This window comes from Ammospiza caudacuta, chromosome 15, assembly GCF_027887145.1.
Source record: "Ammospiza caudacuta isolate bAmmCau1 chromosome 15, bAmmCau1.pri, whole genome shotgun sequence".
NCBI lineage: Eukaryota > Metazoa > Chordata > Aves > Passeriformes > Passerellidae > Ammospiza > Ammospiza caudacuta.
In genome coordinates this window covers 13078442-13097661 of record NC_080607.1, presented here as the reverse complement: position 1 = coordinate 13097661, position 19220 = coordinate 13078442, and the positions used below count along the sequence as shown (strand labels likewise).

Genomic DNA, 19220 nt, shown 5'->3' with positions numbered 1-19220 from the left:
CGAATAAACAGAAATATGCTGCCTATGCAAGTTGCACGTTATAAAGGCTGGATTTGCTTCCCGCCGCCGGTACGTCATTCATTAAGCACCTCATCAGCCGAGCGGCTGCTAATTATTTCGATAAAAATTAAGCAGGATAATGTAAGGAAAGGGAAAGGGAAAGGGAAAGGAAAATCACCCCGGCTTCTGGAGCGAGCCGGAGTGATTCACGGCTCCCACACACAGAGATGACTTTCATTTGGAATTCACCTTCCCAGGCCTTTTGTTCGGGGCTCTTTTCCCCTGCTCCGAGGAGCGGGGGGGCGCGGGCCCCGCACCGGAACCGGGGCGGGGGCTCCCGGGGCGGGGATGCTCGGCGGGCGATGCCCCCGGGCAGGGAGATGCCGGCGGGCAGGGAGATCCCGGCGGGCACATCCCCACCTTGCCCCGGTCCTCCCGCCTCGCCTCGCCGCGCCGCACCCCCCCCCGCCACCGCCACCGCCACCAGCTCCATCTTGGCCTCCGCCCGCGGCCCGGCCCCGCCGCGCTCACCTGCGGCCCGCGGGCGGGCGGGCGGGGGCCGCACAGCCCCGGGCGGGCGGGGGCGGCCCCGCGGGGCGAGGGCGGCTCCTCGGGGGCCTCGCGCGGGGCCCGGTCGCGGCGGCGCGCGCGCTCCGTCCTCAGCGCCGGTGCCGCCGCCGCCGCCAGACACCGACCGGGACCCGGCCACGGGAGGGGGCGGCGCCGGCGCACTGCGCATGCGCGTCCCGGACACGCAGCGCCCCCGCCGTGCGCGCGCGCGCGCGACACGCGGCCGCAGCGCCGGGAGCGCGCGCGGGGATCCCGATGGGAACGGAGGGGGCGGGGACGGGAGGGGGAAAAGCGGGAGGAGAGCGCGGCAAAAACGAAACTTCCCTGACCGGGAATCGAACCCGGGCCGCGGCGGTGAGAGCGCCGAATCCTAACCACTAGACCACCAGGGAGCGATGACAGTGCAAGGTTCTCATGGTCTTTCATGCACTGCCTCCTTGGCCAGGCAGGGACGGTGACACTATGGGACCGGTGACTGTGGCACAGGGATCGGGATCTGCAGTGGGGCTGGCGGCTGCGGCACAGGGATCAGCGAGACCGGGGCCTGCGGCACAGGGATCAGCGAGGCCGGGGCTGCAGCTCCCCACAGGAGCTGGTGATCGTGGCACAGGGAGCGCTGGGTCGGGGGCTGTGACACGGGGATCTGCGGGGCTGGGGACAGAGGCACGGGGCTGCAGGACAGTGAAGGAGCCGGAGGTACGGAATGCAGCAGCGCACAGAACACGGCCAGGCCATCACTCGTGGTCTGCAGGCTGAGGGTTCAGGGCGCTGTCACTCAGCCCGTGCTCGCACAGCGACCCGCAGCGTGCCTGGGCAGCACCTTCCGAGCATCCCATCCCATCCTGCCACCCACCCAGCCCCACAGCGCCCTTGGGCTCCTCAGGAGCTCACTGGAGAGCCTGTTCCCTTTAACGAAAACGAGTCCTTACAATCAGGACAAATGAAGTATTTAAGCTCATGAGCCTGTTTTTCCCAGTCGGTCAAGTTTCCTGGCTGTTTCCTGGGAAACACGGCTGTTTCCCGGTGTTAGGTAAAAACACAATTTCCACCCATCCAGTGCGTCCTGGAGCAGGTGTGGCAGGGGTGGTGGCCTCAGGAACACTGGTTCCGTCATCATTATCCCTCCCATCACTCCTGCTGCTGTGTGGCTTCTCCGTGAGGCTCTAATGGCCTTTCCCGTCTGCTGCCTCTGACTCACGTTTTAAAGAAATGAATGATGATGGACCCTATTTGCCAACAGAGTCATCACCATGAATCACACACCCACACCATCTCCTTGCTTCAGCTCCATGCCCAGCCCAGCTCCTGCAGCTTTCCCTGTCCAAAACACCAACCACTTGTGGGGCTCCCCAGCACTGACCTTGCACAGAGTCTGCACCCAAGAGGAGATGCTGAGCCCACCCAGCACCCACGGGGGTGCAGCAAGTGGGCCCAGGCTGGCAGCTTGGCTCTGGACACTGCCCGCTCAGCCAGGATGAGCACAGGCTGCTGGAGTGGTTGTGCAACCCCTCTCAGACCATAAATCTCAAATTCCTTAAGAAACACTTGCAGTGGTTTTGGCTGAGGGTTCAGACATGGTGCCAGCAGGGAAAAGTGGCTCCTTCCTGCTTTTTGCAGTTACTTACTTTTTGATTCTGCTGTTTATCTGGTTTGTGGGATGGAGCCATCTGCCCTCACCTCAGCCTGGGTGCTCCCAGCAGTATCTCTCCTCCAGGATCAGGTCTCACACCAACCTGTCAGTCCTTAGCCTCACTTGGAGAGATATAGTTTTATCTAATGAAGTCATATAGGAATAACATCCCCAGCCTTCAAAACAAACACCCAAACCCCACAAATCCAAAACCAAACCCTCATCACCAAGGAGATGTCCCAAGCCTAGCTGGGCATCCTTCCTGTGCAAACAGCACACTGAGGAGCTCTGCTGGCCTCTCCACAACCTATTTGCCTGCTCTGAACTTCCCTTTTAAACTTGGAAACAGCAGCTCCAGCCACCCATCCACAAGTCCCCCATGCTCTGCTGTTTGAGTGCCAGAGCTTCCATGGAGGTGACTGATTCCCTCAGGTACCACAGTGTCAGGCCATGTCAGCACCCCAGCTGCAGCTTTTCCATATTAGAAATTTCTCTAGCCTCAACTCCCCCTGCCAAGGTTACTGCTGGGATTGCAGCTCCATGCTCCCAGCTCAGGAAAAGGGCATGAGGAAGTTTGGAATTCACCTCCAGCACTGGCCATGGAGTTTGCAGCACCCCAGCCCAGAGGAAACAGCTTGGGAACAGTGTCCAGTATCTTGGAAAGGAAACATCAGATTGTAAATATTATTTAGCACATTCCTTCATGAGAGAGCACCCAAAGAGCCAGCAGATAAGCCAGAGGGATATGATGGAATATTTCACTTGCTTCTTGTCTCAGGCTGCTGCAGCAGTTGGTATTTACCTCATGAGTTCACAACAACCACTCAAGAGAGGATTTCAGTGCTGTTAGAACAAGACAAAGACATTCACCCCATTTTCTCCCAAAGGAATTCTTTATTGACACATTTCCTCAGTCTTTATCTTAAAGAGAAACAGTTCCATACCCAAACTCCTGCAGTCCCCATTTCACTGGCTCTGTTCCTCACAGTTCCAGTCAAGTGAGGAGTGCCCGTGAACGACACTCTACACTCCACCTATGGCCTAGTACATCTGCCCACTAACATCTCATCCCACATCCCCAGGTCTGCAGAGGGAGGGGAGCAGGGGTGGGGGAAACGGAGATTTATCAAATCAGTGTCAAAACTTGCTTCTTAAAGGGTCAGAGGCAGTTCAGTCCCTCCAGGGTGATTAACCACTAAAACTACCCAGATATGTACATAAGTTTAAAGACCTGAGTAAGTCCCACTTCGCCTCTAAGGCACAGAATTGCTCACTCTAGGTATTTCTATGTGGAGGCACCTTGCCTAGAATAAGATCAGGCCTCTAGGAGAAAACTTGGAATTTGTCAGCTCCTGAGCAATGAAGTTGGACATCAAAAGAGCAAAACATCCAGCCCCTGGAGGGACTGTGTGAGCTCCATGACTCTCTACCAGTTTTGTAAACTAAAATTAGAGCTGGGGCTTTCAACTGAGAAACCCATCCAGTCACAGCCAGATGTACCAGCTGGAGGAGCCCTCAGAGAGCAGAGCAGAGTCCCTCCAATGGTATCCATATTCCAGCCTTCAGAAATTCCTCCTCCAAGAATGAAGGGATAAGCTGAGAAGGGAGAAGCAAGTTTCATACACTCGGGAAACAGAGTGCACCACTGAATTTAACACAAGAACTTGCTTTATAAACATGCTGCTATGACTGCATGATGCAAAACTCCAGTGCTCAACAACCAGCTTTAGAACCCTTGCAGTCTCCTCTACAGAAAACAAATCATAAACAAGTAAAGCATAAGTGATGTAAGGCTTGCAGTTCAGCTTCAGAGTCCAAGGGAGCTTTGCCCTAATATGCGAAAGCTTTTTTTTGTTTGTTTGTTTTTACGCTTTATTTCTTTAAAGTTCATTGCATTTAAAAATAAAGATTCTTAGTTTTGTTAAAGCTAGAGCATTAGTGTAACAACGAGGCAGCTGCTAAGTGAAGTTTACCTTTTAAGAGCCCAGAAAAAACCCCAACTGTTTACCCCATCTACCTGACAGCTCCAATGAGAGCCAGAGAAAACAGTAAGAGGAGAAGCCTGGGAGCTCCCAGAGTAGCCCACACAGAGAACAGAGCCAGAAGCTGAAGCTAAGGTGCCCAAGCACTTGGCTTCTCCAGTTACTGCCCTCCTCATGCTGCTCAGGGCCGTGTATCTGCTCCAAGCCATGTCAGACAAAGGAAAACTGTTTTCATCCACAGCAGTGGCATTTCTGAGCTCTTTAAGGAAACTCCAGCTTACACGCTCTCCCAAAAGGACAGCAGTGATACATTTAATCTACAAACTTTAGTGTAAAATATTATTTGTGTACAAAACTTTGCATTCTCTTTATTTGACTTGGATCCAGCAGCAGTGTCTATGAATGAAGGATGGATCTCTCCAGACTGGCTCTCAGCCCCTTCTTGGATTGCCATGTTGTTGCTGTGGTGAAGGTTTGGGAGGGAGGGGGCTCTTCCAGTTGTGCACAGCTGTGCAAAGCCACATCCAGGCCTAGAAGGGAGCGTTGTCTTGTGGAGGCTTGTCCCCAGCTCCAGAGGGGGAGTGCAGGCCGTCAGTGCTGTTTTCCCTGCTGCCCACCACGCGGGACTGGAAGGAGAGAAGAGAGTGAGGACACCAAGAAAGCAGCACTGGGAATACCAAGTCAATTCCCCCTTGTCGAGGTCACCTACTGTAGCCAAGACTTCACATATCTGAGAGGCCATTTGCCCGAATACTAGTCTACAAGAAAAACATTGCAGAAATTAAAGTTTCTGCACAAGGCTTCACTCTCTGTGTTTACAAGACAAAGCAGACTGTTACCTTTATGGTCCCAACTCTATCTTCAAAGGACTTGAAGGTTGCAGAATTCCTTGAAGAAAGAAGAGGGGAGAAAACAAACAACAAATCAAGACAAGTTAGCTCTTAACCATATCAAATGGCTTGGTGTGACTGGGCTCTGTGGCCATTCCCCTGCAGTGACACCATCACCCAGAGCACTTCCAGCTCCTCACAGCCCTTGGCACAAATCTCTCAGGCACATTAAGCATGAACACCACATCCAAACTCTGAAGGAAAACATTTATACCACATGCAGTCCACTCAATTGCTCAAGCTAAAATGTTGAGGGAAACAAGTCCTAGTTTACTGGTGAATCAAGGCCCATTTAAGTAGAGAAGAAAACAGTTCTTAGCTTTAAAAAATTTCCAACTAAAACATTTTGATTTAAATAATGGAAAGGGAAAGCTGAGGAAGCTTAAAACAAAGGCTTCATTTTCCTGTATCACATCCCATGGAGAGGAAGGGGAAGGGCCATGCACCTGCACCTATCAGCAGTTTTATTTCTACAGGGGTGATCATTTGCATTAGGAAATGCTCACAAAAATCACAGCTTAATAAATTAATCAGAGCATTTCATATTTCTAGCAAAGAAAACCAGGTCAGCTGTTTGACAGCCCAACAAGCTGCTTGGCTGGCGAAGGATTCCAGGGAATGCTCTGTGCTGAGCATCCAGACCAGGCAATTACTCATCGAGCTGCTCCCCCGGGCCAGGCTGCGGGAGCGCTGGGAGATGACTCGCCTCATCTTGGTTATTTTTGTTCCAAGGCATTGCTTTAGATTTGCAGCCATAGAACAACTTCTACTGATCTGGAAAGAGGATGAACAGAGAGAGTTCTGTGGGCTTGTCCAGCCCTGGCAATTATTTCTCTGGCAAGGAGATCACCAGCTAAGGGAAGGCTAAGGAGAGGGTTCCTGTTAGGATTCACCTCAGTGTCAGCAATGGCTGTGCCATACATTGTGGCAGAACTGTAATCCTGCCCTTCAGGGACCTCTGAAAGCTGCAAGCTTCAACCACACTTTGCTACAGGTGCAACACTTCACTTAGTCCAAGAAAAGACAGGTGCTAATGACCTTAAGAGATATTAAAAAACCCTTTAAATAATCAAACTGCAGGCCGTGCTTAATCCATGCTCAGAGAGGGGCCGGCTCGAGGAAGGAGCTGGTTGTCCCAGTCAGAACAAACCCCCCAGCAGTGATGGAGGCAGCTGTTCCCCCCAGCCCCACTCAGGAGACACAGGCAGGTGCTACATTACCTCATGGCTGGCATACTTATCGAGTGGCGGATGGAGTAGCCGCTGCTCGGAAGCGTTTGGGACAAGGAGGAAAAAGTTAACAACAATGTGACACTGTGCAAAAGCAGCCTAACCCCACACTCACTGTCCACACACAGGTTGCTGTGGGCAGCCCAAGTGGTAGGAGCCAGCCCTGTCTCCCCTTATTTAACAGCTGCAGCCCTGAGTTCAGTTCCCCAGACACAGGATAGCCAGTATTTAACTGCAACTGTGATACAAAAGTCAATGCCAGGGCATTGGTTTGTGGTAGATTTCTCAATCTGTGTCAAAAGTTTAGGCAAGGCTTAAATAACCAGCTTCCCCTTTAAGGTCTGCAAGGGCCTGGCACAGAAACAAATGCTCTTTTAGAGCCTTGAAGAGTATCTTACCTAAGGGAATGTGAGATGGAGTGAGCCCTGGGAGAGGCCACGGGCAGCAGAGAGAAAAAGGAAGGAATGGTCAGAAACTTTCACAGAGATAAACACCAAATGAGGGACACGGTCACAGAATCATGGGACAGCAAAGTCAACTACCCAGGAGGAAGCCTCTCAAAATAAATCACAAGAGTAAACAAAAAAAAAGCTTTTCATTAACTCCAGAAAAGCTAAAGTGTTTCTCAAAGAGCAATAACAGCACCTACATCAACTTAGAACCCAGCTGGGGAGGGGAAGGAGTAGATGTGCAACAGAAAACCAAAACATTTTTGCAACATCTATTGCTTTCACATGTTCTTTTAAGCATTTTTTCCTAAACTGAAGGTTTTACCAAGCCCCAGCTATATTGGTAGAGATACCTCCTTCCCCATTTCCCCCTGTGATCCCTCATACAAAGACAGCATTGCTCAGACTTCTGGTGAGGACTTGAGTAAGGGCAACCTGCAATGGATACCTGCACTTCATCTTGCCAAGCCTGCAAATCTCAAAGTTACAGTTCAGAGAACAAATGCACTGCAGGTTATTAAAGAGAAGATTAAAGGTATCATGTTTACCCTGTAACTTGCTTGCCCATTTTCAGGATGGGACTTTGCAGTGCAGCAGCATCTCAGCAGTCTGAAACAACAGACTGAGGTTTCCTACTTCTATTAGGAAGATTACCAGGATGCTCTAAAGGAGCTTCTCCTGCCAGAGCAGTGTTTTATTCCACTTAAATATAATTCTTCTGCAGTAGGAAGCAGTCATGGCAAGCTGGATGTGAAGTACTTGGCAATGAGTACAAGGGCTTTTCCTGACAGCCAGAGTGAAGATGTTGGGCTCTGTGGTTCCATTTCCTCATATATCCAAGTCAGCTGTTTTTGGCAGGGCAGATGCCTTGAAATGCTGCCTTTGCATGTGAAATATATTAACTTTCTACTTACTCTTGCTTAAAGGAGAACAACACAGACAACACATCCATGCACCATGCTGCTCCATACAGAATACCACAAGCACTGGTTCCTTGTTCAGGATCTTGGCCTGGACCTAGCAGAAACCCTTCTCCTTCCATAAGGATTCAAAGTTTACATAAATTCCAGAATCTGCAGGCCCTTTGGGTTCAGGCTAACATTTCACAATGAATTTGCTCGTAGCATTATGTACAGCAGTAAACTTCACCAGACACCACGAAGTGCACAGGTGGACACAAACCCACAAAGCAACAAAAAGGAAACACTTCCAATTTTGCAGTTTACTGGCATCAGTAAAATGCAGGAACAGAATATCTAAAAGCCAATTTACTCTTTAACTGTAGGTGGAGATAACAGAGACATCTGAACAGGCCAAGATTTGAAAAAATCCCACCCACTAAATACATTTCCTCCCCTCAGAGCAATCCAGTCAAGCATTAATGCAGCAAGCACAGTTACAACATTAACTTCCCAAGGTTACAATCCACACACCAAAATTATTTTGACCAGAATACAGCATGTCTAAAGATTTAACATATTACTTGTATTTAAAAACAATTTGGCCCAAGCATTTTTAATGGAATTAGGCCCACACCCTGGGTGTATTGGAGGCTCTGTCCCATCCATCAGGCCTTCCTTGCATTTATCAGCCAGTGAAGGCTGACTAAACAAGGAAATCCCCTCTGTTATCTCAACACTTCCAGTGCTGGAAAATAAACTCGCTTTGCAAGTGAATTTGTAGTGTAAGAAGGAAAAAACCAGAGTACAGTAATGGAGGTCAGTGTGGGCTACGAGGCCTGTAAGAGAGATTCTCTGAGAACAGAGATCATCCCACTGGTTCAGAGCAGTGATCACAGCAATACAACAGACTTCACTCCTTGTCAGCTCTGATCACATCCCAGAACACCAGAGTTCACCTGGCAAGGGTGAAAAGTGGGACAGCTCCTGCAAAACCTTATGCTCAGAGTTAAACCTTCTTCAGTATCAGAAAAAGGAACACTTGGATGCAGCACAGGAGATAGAAGTCTGTTTATATATGCAGAGAAAAACTAAAAGTCTTAAAGAAAAAAATCATTACTGTGTTCCCCTCAGGGCCACATATACAAATCCTGCTGAAATAACTTTGGCAGGGATTCCCAAATGATAAAAACAGAAGCTGCCTGTATTACATAACACCTCACCCAAGGTATTAGCTATAAAAAGGAATGCAGATGTTGAAGATTAGAAAAATCATTGCTGCCAAGGCCTGGCATGTCCCTGAGCCAGCTGTGACAGTGACTGTGCCAGGCCAGCTCTGCCTTCAGGAAAGCACCCCAGCATCCCCTCCCTCCATCACCTGCTCCTGGGATGGCACAATCACTTCAGCAGCTGCATGACCTGCATTCTCCCAGCTCAAAAACAACAGGCAGGACCAAGTCTGTCCTAACAGCTTCTGCCTGAGGCAACCCCAGTTCAGGAGTTCCCCCTGTGGTCCCAAAAAAAGCACAGTTCCCATTCATTTGCTGCAATAGCCCAGTCAGACTGCAGAAACCAGGCCCCAAGTTCATTTATCAGTTTGGCATAATGTGTTCCCACCACATCTTGTGCCAGTATCTGTAATCTGCTGTCATTACATGAAAGTCTCTTTTTCCATCAGACTAGGGAGTTTCCAGGAAAGAAAAGTTACAACTTGAATGCTGGAAAGGGTAGGAAGCCAGCTTGTCCTCTGCCAAATTCAGAGATGTGAGCTTCTGAAAACACCAAAAAACACCCTCCAGGAACACAGTAACTAACTCACTGAGGACAGAACCAGAATAAATCAGGACTATGTGATCAGAGGCCAACAAGTTCTTACCACTCAGATACTCCCGGCCACAGTGGAATAGGAAATTCCCTACAAAGAATGACAGCTACCCATTCAATCCAAGGTCTGAGACAGCAGGTTAAATACAAACTCTAAAAATCCTTCCTTAGTAACCTAGACAGGCTCTCAGTAACCTAGAATTAGCTCTCAAATCCAAGAAAAACATGGTCAAGGGATTCTGCATGAAAAATGCGGATGATACCATCAGTGGGGAAGAAATCTTTGGCTTAAAGTTCTGTAGAAATCTTTAGTTTAAATCTTTATCTTTAGCTTTAAGTTTACCTGAGGAGCAGGTAAATCACCAATTCTAACCTTGGGCTTTGTACAGCTCAGAATCTCACACAGCAAGAACCTCAGCCAGGAGAACTTGTCTCTCTTGGCAGTTTGGAGATATTGAAATTTGCAATTATTTCAGTGGTCATCTACTTAAGGAATGGAGATAATCCCAACCACAGAAAAAAAAAAATAATGTTGTCATAATCTTCTGAATCAATTGAAATTTTCCAACCAACATTAAATAACTGTGCCTGGAAGACATGCTGCCTTTCTCCATGGAATGTCAACACCCAGGGCTTGAAACCACATGGAATGCAGCAAACAGACTTTTCCCTTTTTGTTTTTAATCATAACAGAGCACAGGAGGGATGACCCCTCTCTAATCCAAAGCAGTTACACTGAGAAAACACATCTCCATAATCTAAAAGGGAAATTTTAATTCTAATTTCTTACATATGATATAAAAGCTGCAGTGAATCCACATGATGGTAAAAGAGGAAAAGCTGCTGAAAATGTTTGGTCAGATCTCCTAAACCAAACCAAACTTAAATGCCTTAGAACAGGCTTATCCCCTCAGTAAGTCTTCAATAAGAGTTCAATCTGTCCTAAGCTACAATGCACAGGGCCACACAGAAGGTGGCAGTCCATCAACAGCAACCTGCTGCCAACTAAGCAGCAAAATGGAAGAAAGCCTAGTTATTGTCTGAATTCCCATTCCTGTTTGAAACCAAGATCAAAGCCCTGGAGTGCAAAGCAGAAATCTTACCTCATGTCACCAAGCTTCCTGCTGATAACAGAACCTACATTGGAAAGGGCTGCTGAAGTCTTCTGTCCTGCCTGGGAAAGGGTTTCCTGGGTCTTCTTATAACTACATGGAAAAAAGAATCATAAATTGAACTAACAAGTTGGATCCAAAAGTGTCCCCCCTATTTTGTGAAAGGACCCCATATTAAAGGAAAGAAGCTGGGTTAGTGAGCTGCACTGACTTCATTGAAAGAGCCACTTCCAGATTTGCATACATTCAAATACTTGAAGCTTTACAAAAGCAGCAAGTGTAGTATTAACCTTTCCATTAACCTTTCCTTACCTTATAATTTTGACCATAAATTCTTAAATCTTAACAAATATTTGCTAAAAACCAAAGCAAATCCAATTTCCACATGGAAGCTCTAACACCTCAGCACTGCAGCCTAATTGCTCTGCAACCATCTTTTCATGTTCTGGATAAAATAAATCTAGGAACCTATTCCAAACTATCCTTTCAGCCTTGAGGAAGCCATAGCACTTGATGTGGAGTTATGTTTTGGAGGAAAGAGGCAAGAAGCAAGACCATTATCATCATATAGAAAAGAAATGCAGGAATCAGCATTAGCTCTACAGCAGCAGTTTAGAAATAAATTAGTAGAGAAGTTTCCTATCAGTTACCATTAACCACAATAGGTAAAAAGTTTGACAGCTTTTATTTTTCAGCTGATTATTTGAGTTTATACCTGAGCTGGAGACACTTGAGAACCTTTGTTTTCTCCAGATGAGACTAATCTCAGGAACAAAGATTCTTTGTGTCACTTTCATTAATTCATTCTCCCTAAACTATTCTACAGTTGATGATTAACATCTAGATTTATGTCATTCTTCAGACTACAAAGAAAAGACTCAGGCTGGAAAACAACATTTTAAACTTTTCTTATTCCAAATATTTCAGCTTGAGATTATTTTTTTGCCTGGTGAGGACATTTAGGAGAACAGCTTTACAAACAGCCTAATGTTCTCTCATGCCTGAGCTGCCCTGGCTACAAACACCATGGTGACAGATGACTTACTCACATCTCCTTCTCTCCAGCAGAAATGCATGGACAGCACCACAGCACCAGAACTGGATTTGAGCAATTCCAATTACAACATGTTGGGTTTTGTTTTTTTTTAAATACCACAGCCAAGTATTTCTGAATCACGAATACACACGAGAATTAGGCAGAACAGGGCAAAACTGCATCAGCTTTTCCTTCTTCCTGCTTCTCAGAGAAAATTCCTTTAACTCCTCTAATTCCTGTAATTCCCCTTTTCAGACCAGTTCTTCTGGAAGTCAAGAGCTCCAGAAGAACCTGAGCATGCCCCAACAGCAAGACCTCAACACTGCCTCTGCACAGCACAATTTTCTGTACCTCAGCACAATTCAGGATTGAATTGATCAGCACCAAGGCTGCTTGATCTCATACAAGGATTGTCTTCCTATGGCAACCAGTGTGTTTAAGGAGGATCTCAAGCCCTGCCTACAGCAGCCAGGCTCCTCCCTGGCTGAGCCCTGTCATGGGGTTTGATTTACAGCTGCCTAACAAGTATTGAAGACCTCGTGCTCACCAAAGTATGCAGTGCTGACTCTAGTTCTGCTTGGCACCCAGAGCTCAGCACTGAGGAATGGTTTACAGCCTCAAAAGACACCATCATGGCATTCACACTGCAAAATTCCAGGTACCATTCCAGCTTCAGCAGGCCAGACAGTTTTCTAATCATGTTTTCCACACCTGACAGCAGAATTTTTAATACAACCAAAGAAAAAGCGCCTGGGTGCTGCTGCTTCTGCCTGAGTGTGCTCCTTCCTCCAGCACAAGTGCTTGTGCTGGTACAGCAATCTAGATCAAGGCAACAATCTGGATGAAATATAAACTTGGAAGCACAAAAAGCAGCAGCTGGATCAGGTGGCCAGCCTAGTCCTGCACCCACAGCTCCCACACACACGTACACACCTCAGTGCTGCCAGGCAGAGCCAGGGAAGCACAGGGAGATGAGCAGCTCTGTAACCCAGAACTGCCACCACACACATGCACAGCTGCAGCTGTGACAGCAAGGGATCAGCTTATACAAGGCTTTAATGCAACTTAACTACACCCAGCCCTGACCTAGAAGTTGCAACTCTTCTCCTGCAAGTGCCACAGCCTGGTTTTCCATGGGTGTAAATTCATAAGCACTCTCTTCTCTTAGCCCCAGCACAAAGCACAAAGGAATAATCCAAATCTGGGAGTAATAAATATAAGCTCTGGCTAATACCCCACTTTACTCACAGACAACTTGCTGCAGCAGAAGCTGCAGAGATGATCTCTGCCCTGTGCTGTTCATCCTGTGGTATTCAAACATTTCACTGCACCCCTCCCCTATAAACCCTGACAGGAAGGAGTGAAATCTGCACCCTCAAATCCTCCTTTATCCATTAACACCAGCTTCCTCTCACTTGCTTTCATCCAGCAATCACCATCTGAGCTGTCTGGCTAAAGACACAAACTGTGTAAGTCACCTCTCATTCTGCTTACAGTGAAACTGGCTCTAGGAACAGACTGGGGTGGGTTTTTCCCTGTTTATGTATTGCTTGCATAGGGAAAGTCTGTGGCCAGGAATGGCAAACACCAGGAAATTCCACAGCATGCAAAAGCACCATAAGGTCAGGAGTCAGGTCCATTCCCAGCTCACTCAAGAGCCTTGTTAGTTACAGAGCAGAGCAACATTGAAACAGGAAAGACAAATTATTGCAAAACATGAAAGAAACCTCACCCTTGGACTTCTTGAACTTGACTTTTTGCACTCACTAAACTCTGAAGAAGTAGAAACTCTGATTGATTTCTGAAATGTTGCTGTTTCAATCCCCCTCACGTCCCTGTTTCAGTCTCTGCCTTGCCAGCACCCACTGTCACTGTGTCCAGTGCCAAAGCAAGCAGGAAAGCAAAGGTGCCACAGCTCTTCAGGCCCCAAGTGCTCCACAAAAGCACATTTCCTCCACATTTCTGTGCTTATGAAGTACAAGGAAACAGATCTAACCAGAAGCTTTCTGCTCTTGCAGGCACACCCAGGGAGGGACTCTGAACTCTGCTGGAGTCAGCCACTGACAGCGAGCACAAAAACCAAGGTCACTCTGCTTGGCAAGTGAAATGTTGACAGTTTACAGCTTCTTAATCTAGAAAACACAGTTGAAAGTAGACCTGTATACTTCAAAGTTCTTTCTGCTACTCCTACACTTTATCTCTGCTCCTCTTTCACCCGTGTTAGGAAGAAAACAGTGCATTCACACATGCTGCTGATAACCAGCCAGCTCCAAGGACTGCACTTTATACCCACTCCAGGGAACAGGAAAAGCTGGCTCACATCTAAGACCTACCTCCCCAGTTAAATCAGCTCAGAAAATAATGACAAAACCTACCTGCACCTACTCCAGCACTGCAAGGCATCGCCCTACATGCTGTGGGAAATGCACAGTGAGAAGGACAAAGGCCAACTTCCATAATATCTCTCCATAATTTAGTCCAGATAAGAATTTAATTTCAGGCATTTAGTAAGAGCACATCTAAGAGAGATTTGCATACTCTACTGGAGTAGAACAGCTGTGAGGTTTAAGCTGGTTGAGTCTATTTGTGGCCCCAACATGACAGGAAGCTGCCCTGGACACTACAGCTCTATTCTCATCAGGTACCACAGCAGAAAGCAAAGCTCCTGCTCCCTGCAGAGCATGTTGGGGTAACAGGAAAGGCAGTCTGGCTATTCCACAGCTTCTCAGCTGAAGGTGTAACATGTGGCACACAGGTTTCAGCTAGCCAGGGGGTCCGGCCAGTTCCTGAGACCAGGCAGGCATTTATAGAGTATCCCTTGGATACTGACCTGAGGAAAAGCTCCCTCTCCCAGCAGAGGCATTTATTGGGTTAAAAAAGTTAAAAGCTAGGAAAGATAAATGTCCAGGTAGATCTGGGGAAAGCAGAGGACTGGGAGCAGAGGCACAGCACAGTTAGTGGCAGCAGACTGGCAGAGGAAAGCATTTGTTAAGGCTGAAGGTTAAGACACTCACGCTTCTGATTGAGTTAATTTTTCATTCCAGTCCTCCAGTGTGCTGCTGGCTGAAAGATATCTACAAACACAACTGAGGTTAGAGACAGCTCCAAGATTCACTACAGATGCTTCTTCTGATACTTTCCACATTATTAGTGACTCTTTTCACTTACAGTATAAGAGGCTTTATTGCTCTGACAACAGCTTCAGCCTCTCTGGTACAGCCAAAGGGAAATGAACTGTTTGAGAGGCAGGGAGACACCTAAGCCCCAGTTTCTTTTGTTTAAGCATGTTCAAACACTGAGCACAAAGAAACAAAGCCTGCAGTTTAAAAGGTGTCAGGAAATGAAAAGCTTTGCATCTTCTTCTCCCTTCCTACATGTTCTCTTGCTGGTCTGTATTAAAAGCACAGAGCAGTGAACTGATCTTAAAGCCAAAAAAAATCAAATTGCCACACCCAAAGTTGTATTTTACCAATACAGCAGGAACCAGACAAACAATTAAACTTTTGTTTTTCCAATCTTTAAAAACCATGTTTCTCTATACAAAAACAGTACCTTAAGGGCTGTGACAACTAACTCTGGAGGTACAGAACACACACACTACAGGAGGTGGCTGCTCCCACCTCAGACAGAACACAGAGTGCTCAAAGGAGGGGACTTATCACCCAGAATTCACTTGCCCCAATTAGATCAGCACCACCTTGCCTATTGATGTGATGCTCCCAATTCATGTTTTCCTCTTAGCTAAATCATCTCCTTCAACACAAGACAAGCAGAGAGAAACTTCAGCACAGAAAGCACTCAAGGGCTCCTTAAGTTCAGCTATGCAGCAGGAATCAATGATTCATGTCTAATATCAGTGGAGCTCTAATATAATTAAAGAATTTATTCCAGAAGCCAAAGTAGCCAGATGCTCTTTGTCTGCATTTGTCACCTGCTTGGATACACAGCCAAGATTAAAATTCATGGATTTCTAGTGCTGACACTGGCAAAGGGTCACACACCAATGCAGCAGATTCAGAAGCTCATGAACACATTGGCAGTTGCACAGCCCCAAATTCCAGCTATGGAGAAGCCCCTCCAGCCTCTTCTCTCCCAGGTGGCCATACAGAAAGGCAGAAAAACAGTTTCACAGTAAAGGTAGAGGTTCACTAATAAGACACTGGAAACAACAGACTAACCTATTAATTACCAGCAGAAGGGAAATTGTGGTTACATTTTTGTCCCCTTCTGTCCCCTCCTATTTTTTTTTTTTTAATTCAAAATGTGGTCTGGTAACTGATTGGAATTTTTCTCTTGCAATTGCAAGACCATGACAGAGATGATGGCAGTAACATTTACTCATCTCCTCTGCAACTGAGGGATGTTTCTAGCTGGAAGCCAGGCATGCTGGACGTAACAATCCTGCTTCACCCTGCCTCCAGCTCCCAAGCAAGCCCTGATGCCTGGGAGAACAAGGAGCAGCACAAATGAGATAAGGCAGCAAGGAACAAGGAGGTGATGCTGAGGAGCCCGAGGCACTCACAAGTCAGACTGTGTCACTTTGTCATTCCACTCTCCAAGTTTCTCAGATGTTTTCACATAACTAGAAACAGAAAGTGTTAATGAATATAACTTCAATATTCATTTTTTACAAGACAATGACACAGATTCCAGTGACAAAGGAAAAACAGAAATAGGGCAGGGACAGAGGAGGGAAGATGAGGAAAAAGGGAGAAGAATAAACAGCAAGATGAACAGCTCAACAATCTGCTCTGCAGTCTCATTAACTCCAAAGCCCAGTTGAGTTACAAGAGATTTTTTAGCCTGAATGATGTCCATGGGCACCCAGAGTCCCTGACAGCCAGTGCAGGGACAAACTCACCTCAGGGACCCTCCTTTTGGCACTGTCAGGCACAGCAGGGACCATACCCTTAATGCCTGCTCAGGAACAGTCTCACTTCACATATTTAGGACAAGATGACTCTGGTGAAGCACACCATTATCACAGATTTTTTTCCTAGGAAGTGCAGGCTTTTAATTCAGGCTATACAACCCAGGGAAAGCTTCTGAACTGGCACAAGCTGTGAAATTGCTTGCACTTCTCTTTGAGCCTGAGTTCAGAACAAGGCAGCAGCTGCCTGTGCCTCAAAGAATGGGCAGAAATGGGCAAACTGAACCAGTAAATGTGATCCAGATTTTTAACACCAAGTGTGATCCAGGTTTTTAACACCATGGCAAAGAGCAGCCAGCAACAATTTATCCCGATCACGGATATGGAAATCCAGCTTATGCAGGCACCAAAAGGATTTTTTAAGATGTCTTTTACTCCATAAACCCACCAGAAGAGAAACCTCCAGGCACTGAGCAGAGCTCTGGAATACCCAGCTGGGAAGTGTCCCACAGAGCCCTGGTTAAACCCAGGTGTGTCACAAGCAACACTCACGCGTTGGAGACTTGCACATCGTGCCAGCTTTTGGACAGGTTCTGCTTCAGCCCATCCAAGGGAGTCAGACCCAGCTTCCTCTTCAGCTCCCCACAGTGCCTCTCTTTGGCAGCCAGAACTTGTCTGAGAGTACCAATTTCTTCTTCAACCTTAAAGAAAGGCAGAGGTTTGTCTCAAATCACAGTTTAGTTAAAAACTGTAAATTAAAACAGATTTTTACCTCCCTCAAAACTAGCAACATTTCATTAACATTAATTTTACAAATTGGGAAGAACATCAGATGAATTATTCAACTCAACATGAACTGGATGGGAGGCCACTCAGACTTCACCTCCATACAAGTCACTGTGACTTAGTCACACTGAGATAAAGAGAACTCACTCCTTGTATTGTAATTTCAACTGTAAACACCATTCAGCCGCCAAACCTTATTAACTAAGATTTTATCTTATGTTTCTTTTCCTCTAATGTCTTTAAAGCAGAGAGTTTTTTCTCAGAGATCTTTTTTACAACAATTTCAAAGCACTCTGGAGCTGTTTCCATGCAGAGTGGGTTCATTTCTACGTTAGCTGCAGCTCAGCAAGCCCTGCATGAGCACCCAGAGCAGCAAAGTCCTCCCATGCCACAACCTGCAGGTCAAAGAATCACCACAGTGTTCTCACATGAAGGAAAGGACCACGGAGAAACAGCTGCAATGATCTTCAGCCACCTTTCAGACAGAAATGATAACCAAAGGTGCTCAAACTTTAGGATGCTACATTGTAAACCGTCAGCTCTTTGAAAGCATACAGGCACCAAAAACAATTGCCTGTAAAGGGTAATAAACATTTAAGAGCAAAAGGTAGGAAGAAAAGCCCATTAAGTGCTCCAATGTTTCAGTTTCCTAAGGAAAAATGGTGTTATTTCACTTAGCATTTGTTCTGTAGTGTTTTCTGGCTTCACATAGAACTAAAATCCTACACTGAGCTCCTGGCATCAAAAGCTACTTGTTTCCTTAGAGCTCTAAATTAGGCTGTTCTGGGAAAGAGCAAACAACACACCGCAGCGTTTGAAGTATCAGCCAGCTTTGTGCATTTCAACAATTACCTCCGAGACCCAAAGGTAACACTGCAAAATTAAAAACCAAAAAATATAAAAAACAAACCCCAACAACAAAACACCCGGTCCTGCCCCTGTGGCTCCTGTTTGTTCCTTCCCAGCAGAACAGAAGCGAGGCACAGGCTGCCCAGGAGAGCCCCCCGTACCTTGGCGAGCTCGGCTCTCAGCTCCTCCTCCTCGGCCAGAGTCAATCCCTCGGGCGCAGCGCCCCGGGCCGCGTTATCCACGGGAACATCTGTCATGGCATCGGCCAGCAGACCTTTGTTGGGAGAGTTAAGGTTGATATCTGTCGCAGACAAGGAGCAGAGGGCACGGAATAAGCAAGCGGCGGGCGAGGCGCGTTATGCAAAGCAGGGCTGGGGGCGGCGGAGCTGCGGCAAGGGGACGGGAACGGGAACAGAAACCTCGGCCGGAGTTTCCTCCGCGAGCATCCATCGGAACCGGGGGCAGCAGCGCCGGGCATTCCGCGGCCTCACAGCCCCTGGGCCCGGCTCCGTGCGTGGCGACGGGGCGCGGCGAGGGAAGCGGAGCCAAGGAGAGACCCCCGGGGCCGCTCCCCATGCCCAGGGCCGCTCCTCACCCCCGGAGCCGCTCCCCGTCCCCGGGGCCTCTCCCCCATCACGGCAGCGGCAGCTCCCGCCCCGCCATCCCCGGGCTCCCCCCGTGCCCGGCACTCCCCGCCCCATTGCCGGAGCAGCCCCCGGGCCGTACCCTGGTTCGCGCTCTCCATGGCGGCGCCCCGGGCCCGTCCAGCCGCCGCCGCCGCCCCCGGTGACGCGCTCAGCGCGCGCCGCCCGCCCGTTCCGGGGAGGGTCGCGGGCACAGCGCGTCAGCGCCGCGTCGCCACGGTGACGGTGACACGCGTGTCACTGCCCCCCGCACCGGACACCGGCGTGACGTCATGCAGGGGGCAGCGCGGCCGGGCGGGGCCGGGCGGTGCCGTGAGCGCGGCCGGAGGGCAGGGGGCAGCACCGGCACGGGGCACCGGGACAGCGGGCACGGCCCGGCGGCACACCGGGCAGCACGGGGACGGCGGGCATGGCCCGGCACACCGGGCAGCACTGGGACAGCGGGCACGG

The 19220-nt window shown here is 48.2% G+C and overlaps 2 protein-coding genes and 1 non-coding gene across 11 annotated transcripts in view; all 3 read right to left on the bottom strand.

Annotated features, from left to right (window-relative positions):
* The window catches only part of DNAJC5 (DnaJ heat shock protein family (Hsp40) member C5), a 30595-nt gene extending 30034 nt beyond the window's left edge, over positions 1 to 561 (bottom strand). Inside the window, exon 1 of the mRNA XM_058814572.1 lies at positions 532 to 561. The gene's annotated coding sequence lies outside the window, so the exon portion shown is untranslated. The remainder of the gene's footprint in view (positions 1 to 531) is intronic.
* A 329-nt stretch (positions 562 to 890) lies between these two features.
* TRNAE-CUC (transfer RNA glutamic acid (anticodon CUC)) lies at positions 891 to 962 on the bottom strand. The gene has a single exon. It is a non-coding gene; the product is annotated as a tRNA-Glu (tRNA).
* A 2123-nt stretch (positions 963 to 3085) lies between these two features.
* TPD52L2 (TPD52 like 2) lies at positions 3086 to 18991 on the bottom strand. 9 transcript variants are annotated; one of them, XM_058814477.1, is made up of 11 exons: positions 18853 to 18944; positions 18288 to 18427; positions 17044 to 17192; positions 16144 to 16203; positions 14636 to 14695; positions 10577 to 10678; positions 6700 to 6726; positions 6293 to 6334; positions 5022 to 5070; positions 4892 to 4940; positions 3086 to 4808 (listed from the first exon to the last, which is right to left on the bottom strand). In XM_058814477.1, the coding sequence occupies exons 1-10, from the start codon at positions 18869 to 18871 to the stop codon at positions 4905 to 4907; spliced, it is 684 nt and encodes a 227-aa protein (XP_058670460.1). In that variant the 5' UTR covers positions 18872 to 18944; the 3' UTR covers positions 3086 to 4808; positions 4892 to 4904. The 9 variants fall into 9 exon arrangements, with proteins under 9 accessions (XP_058670460.1, XP_058670458.1, XP_058670457.1 ...); XM_058814475.1 differs by lacking the exon at positions 4892 to 4940 and having other exon boundaries at positions 18288 to 18400; positions 18853 to 18991; XM_058814474.1 differs by lacking the exon at positions 4892 to 4940.
* Positions 18992 to 19220: the final 229 nt, after the last annotated feature.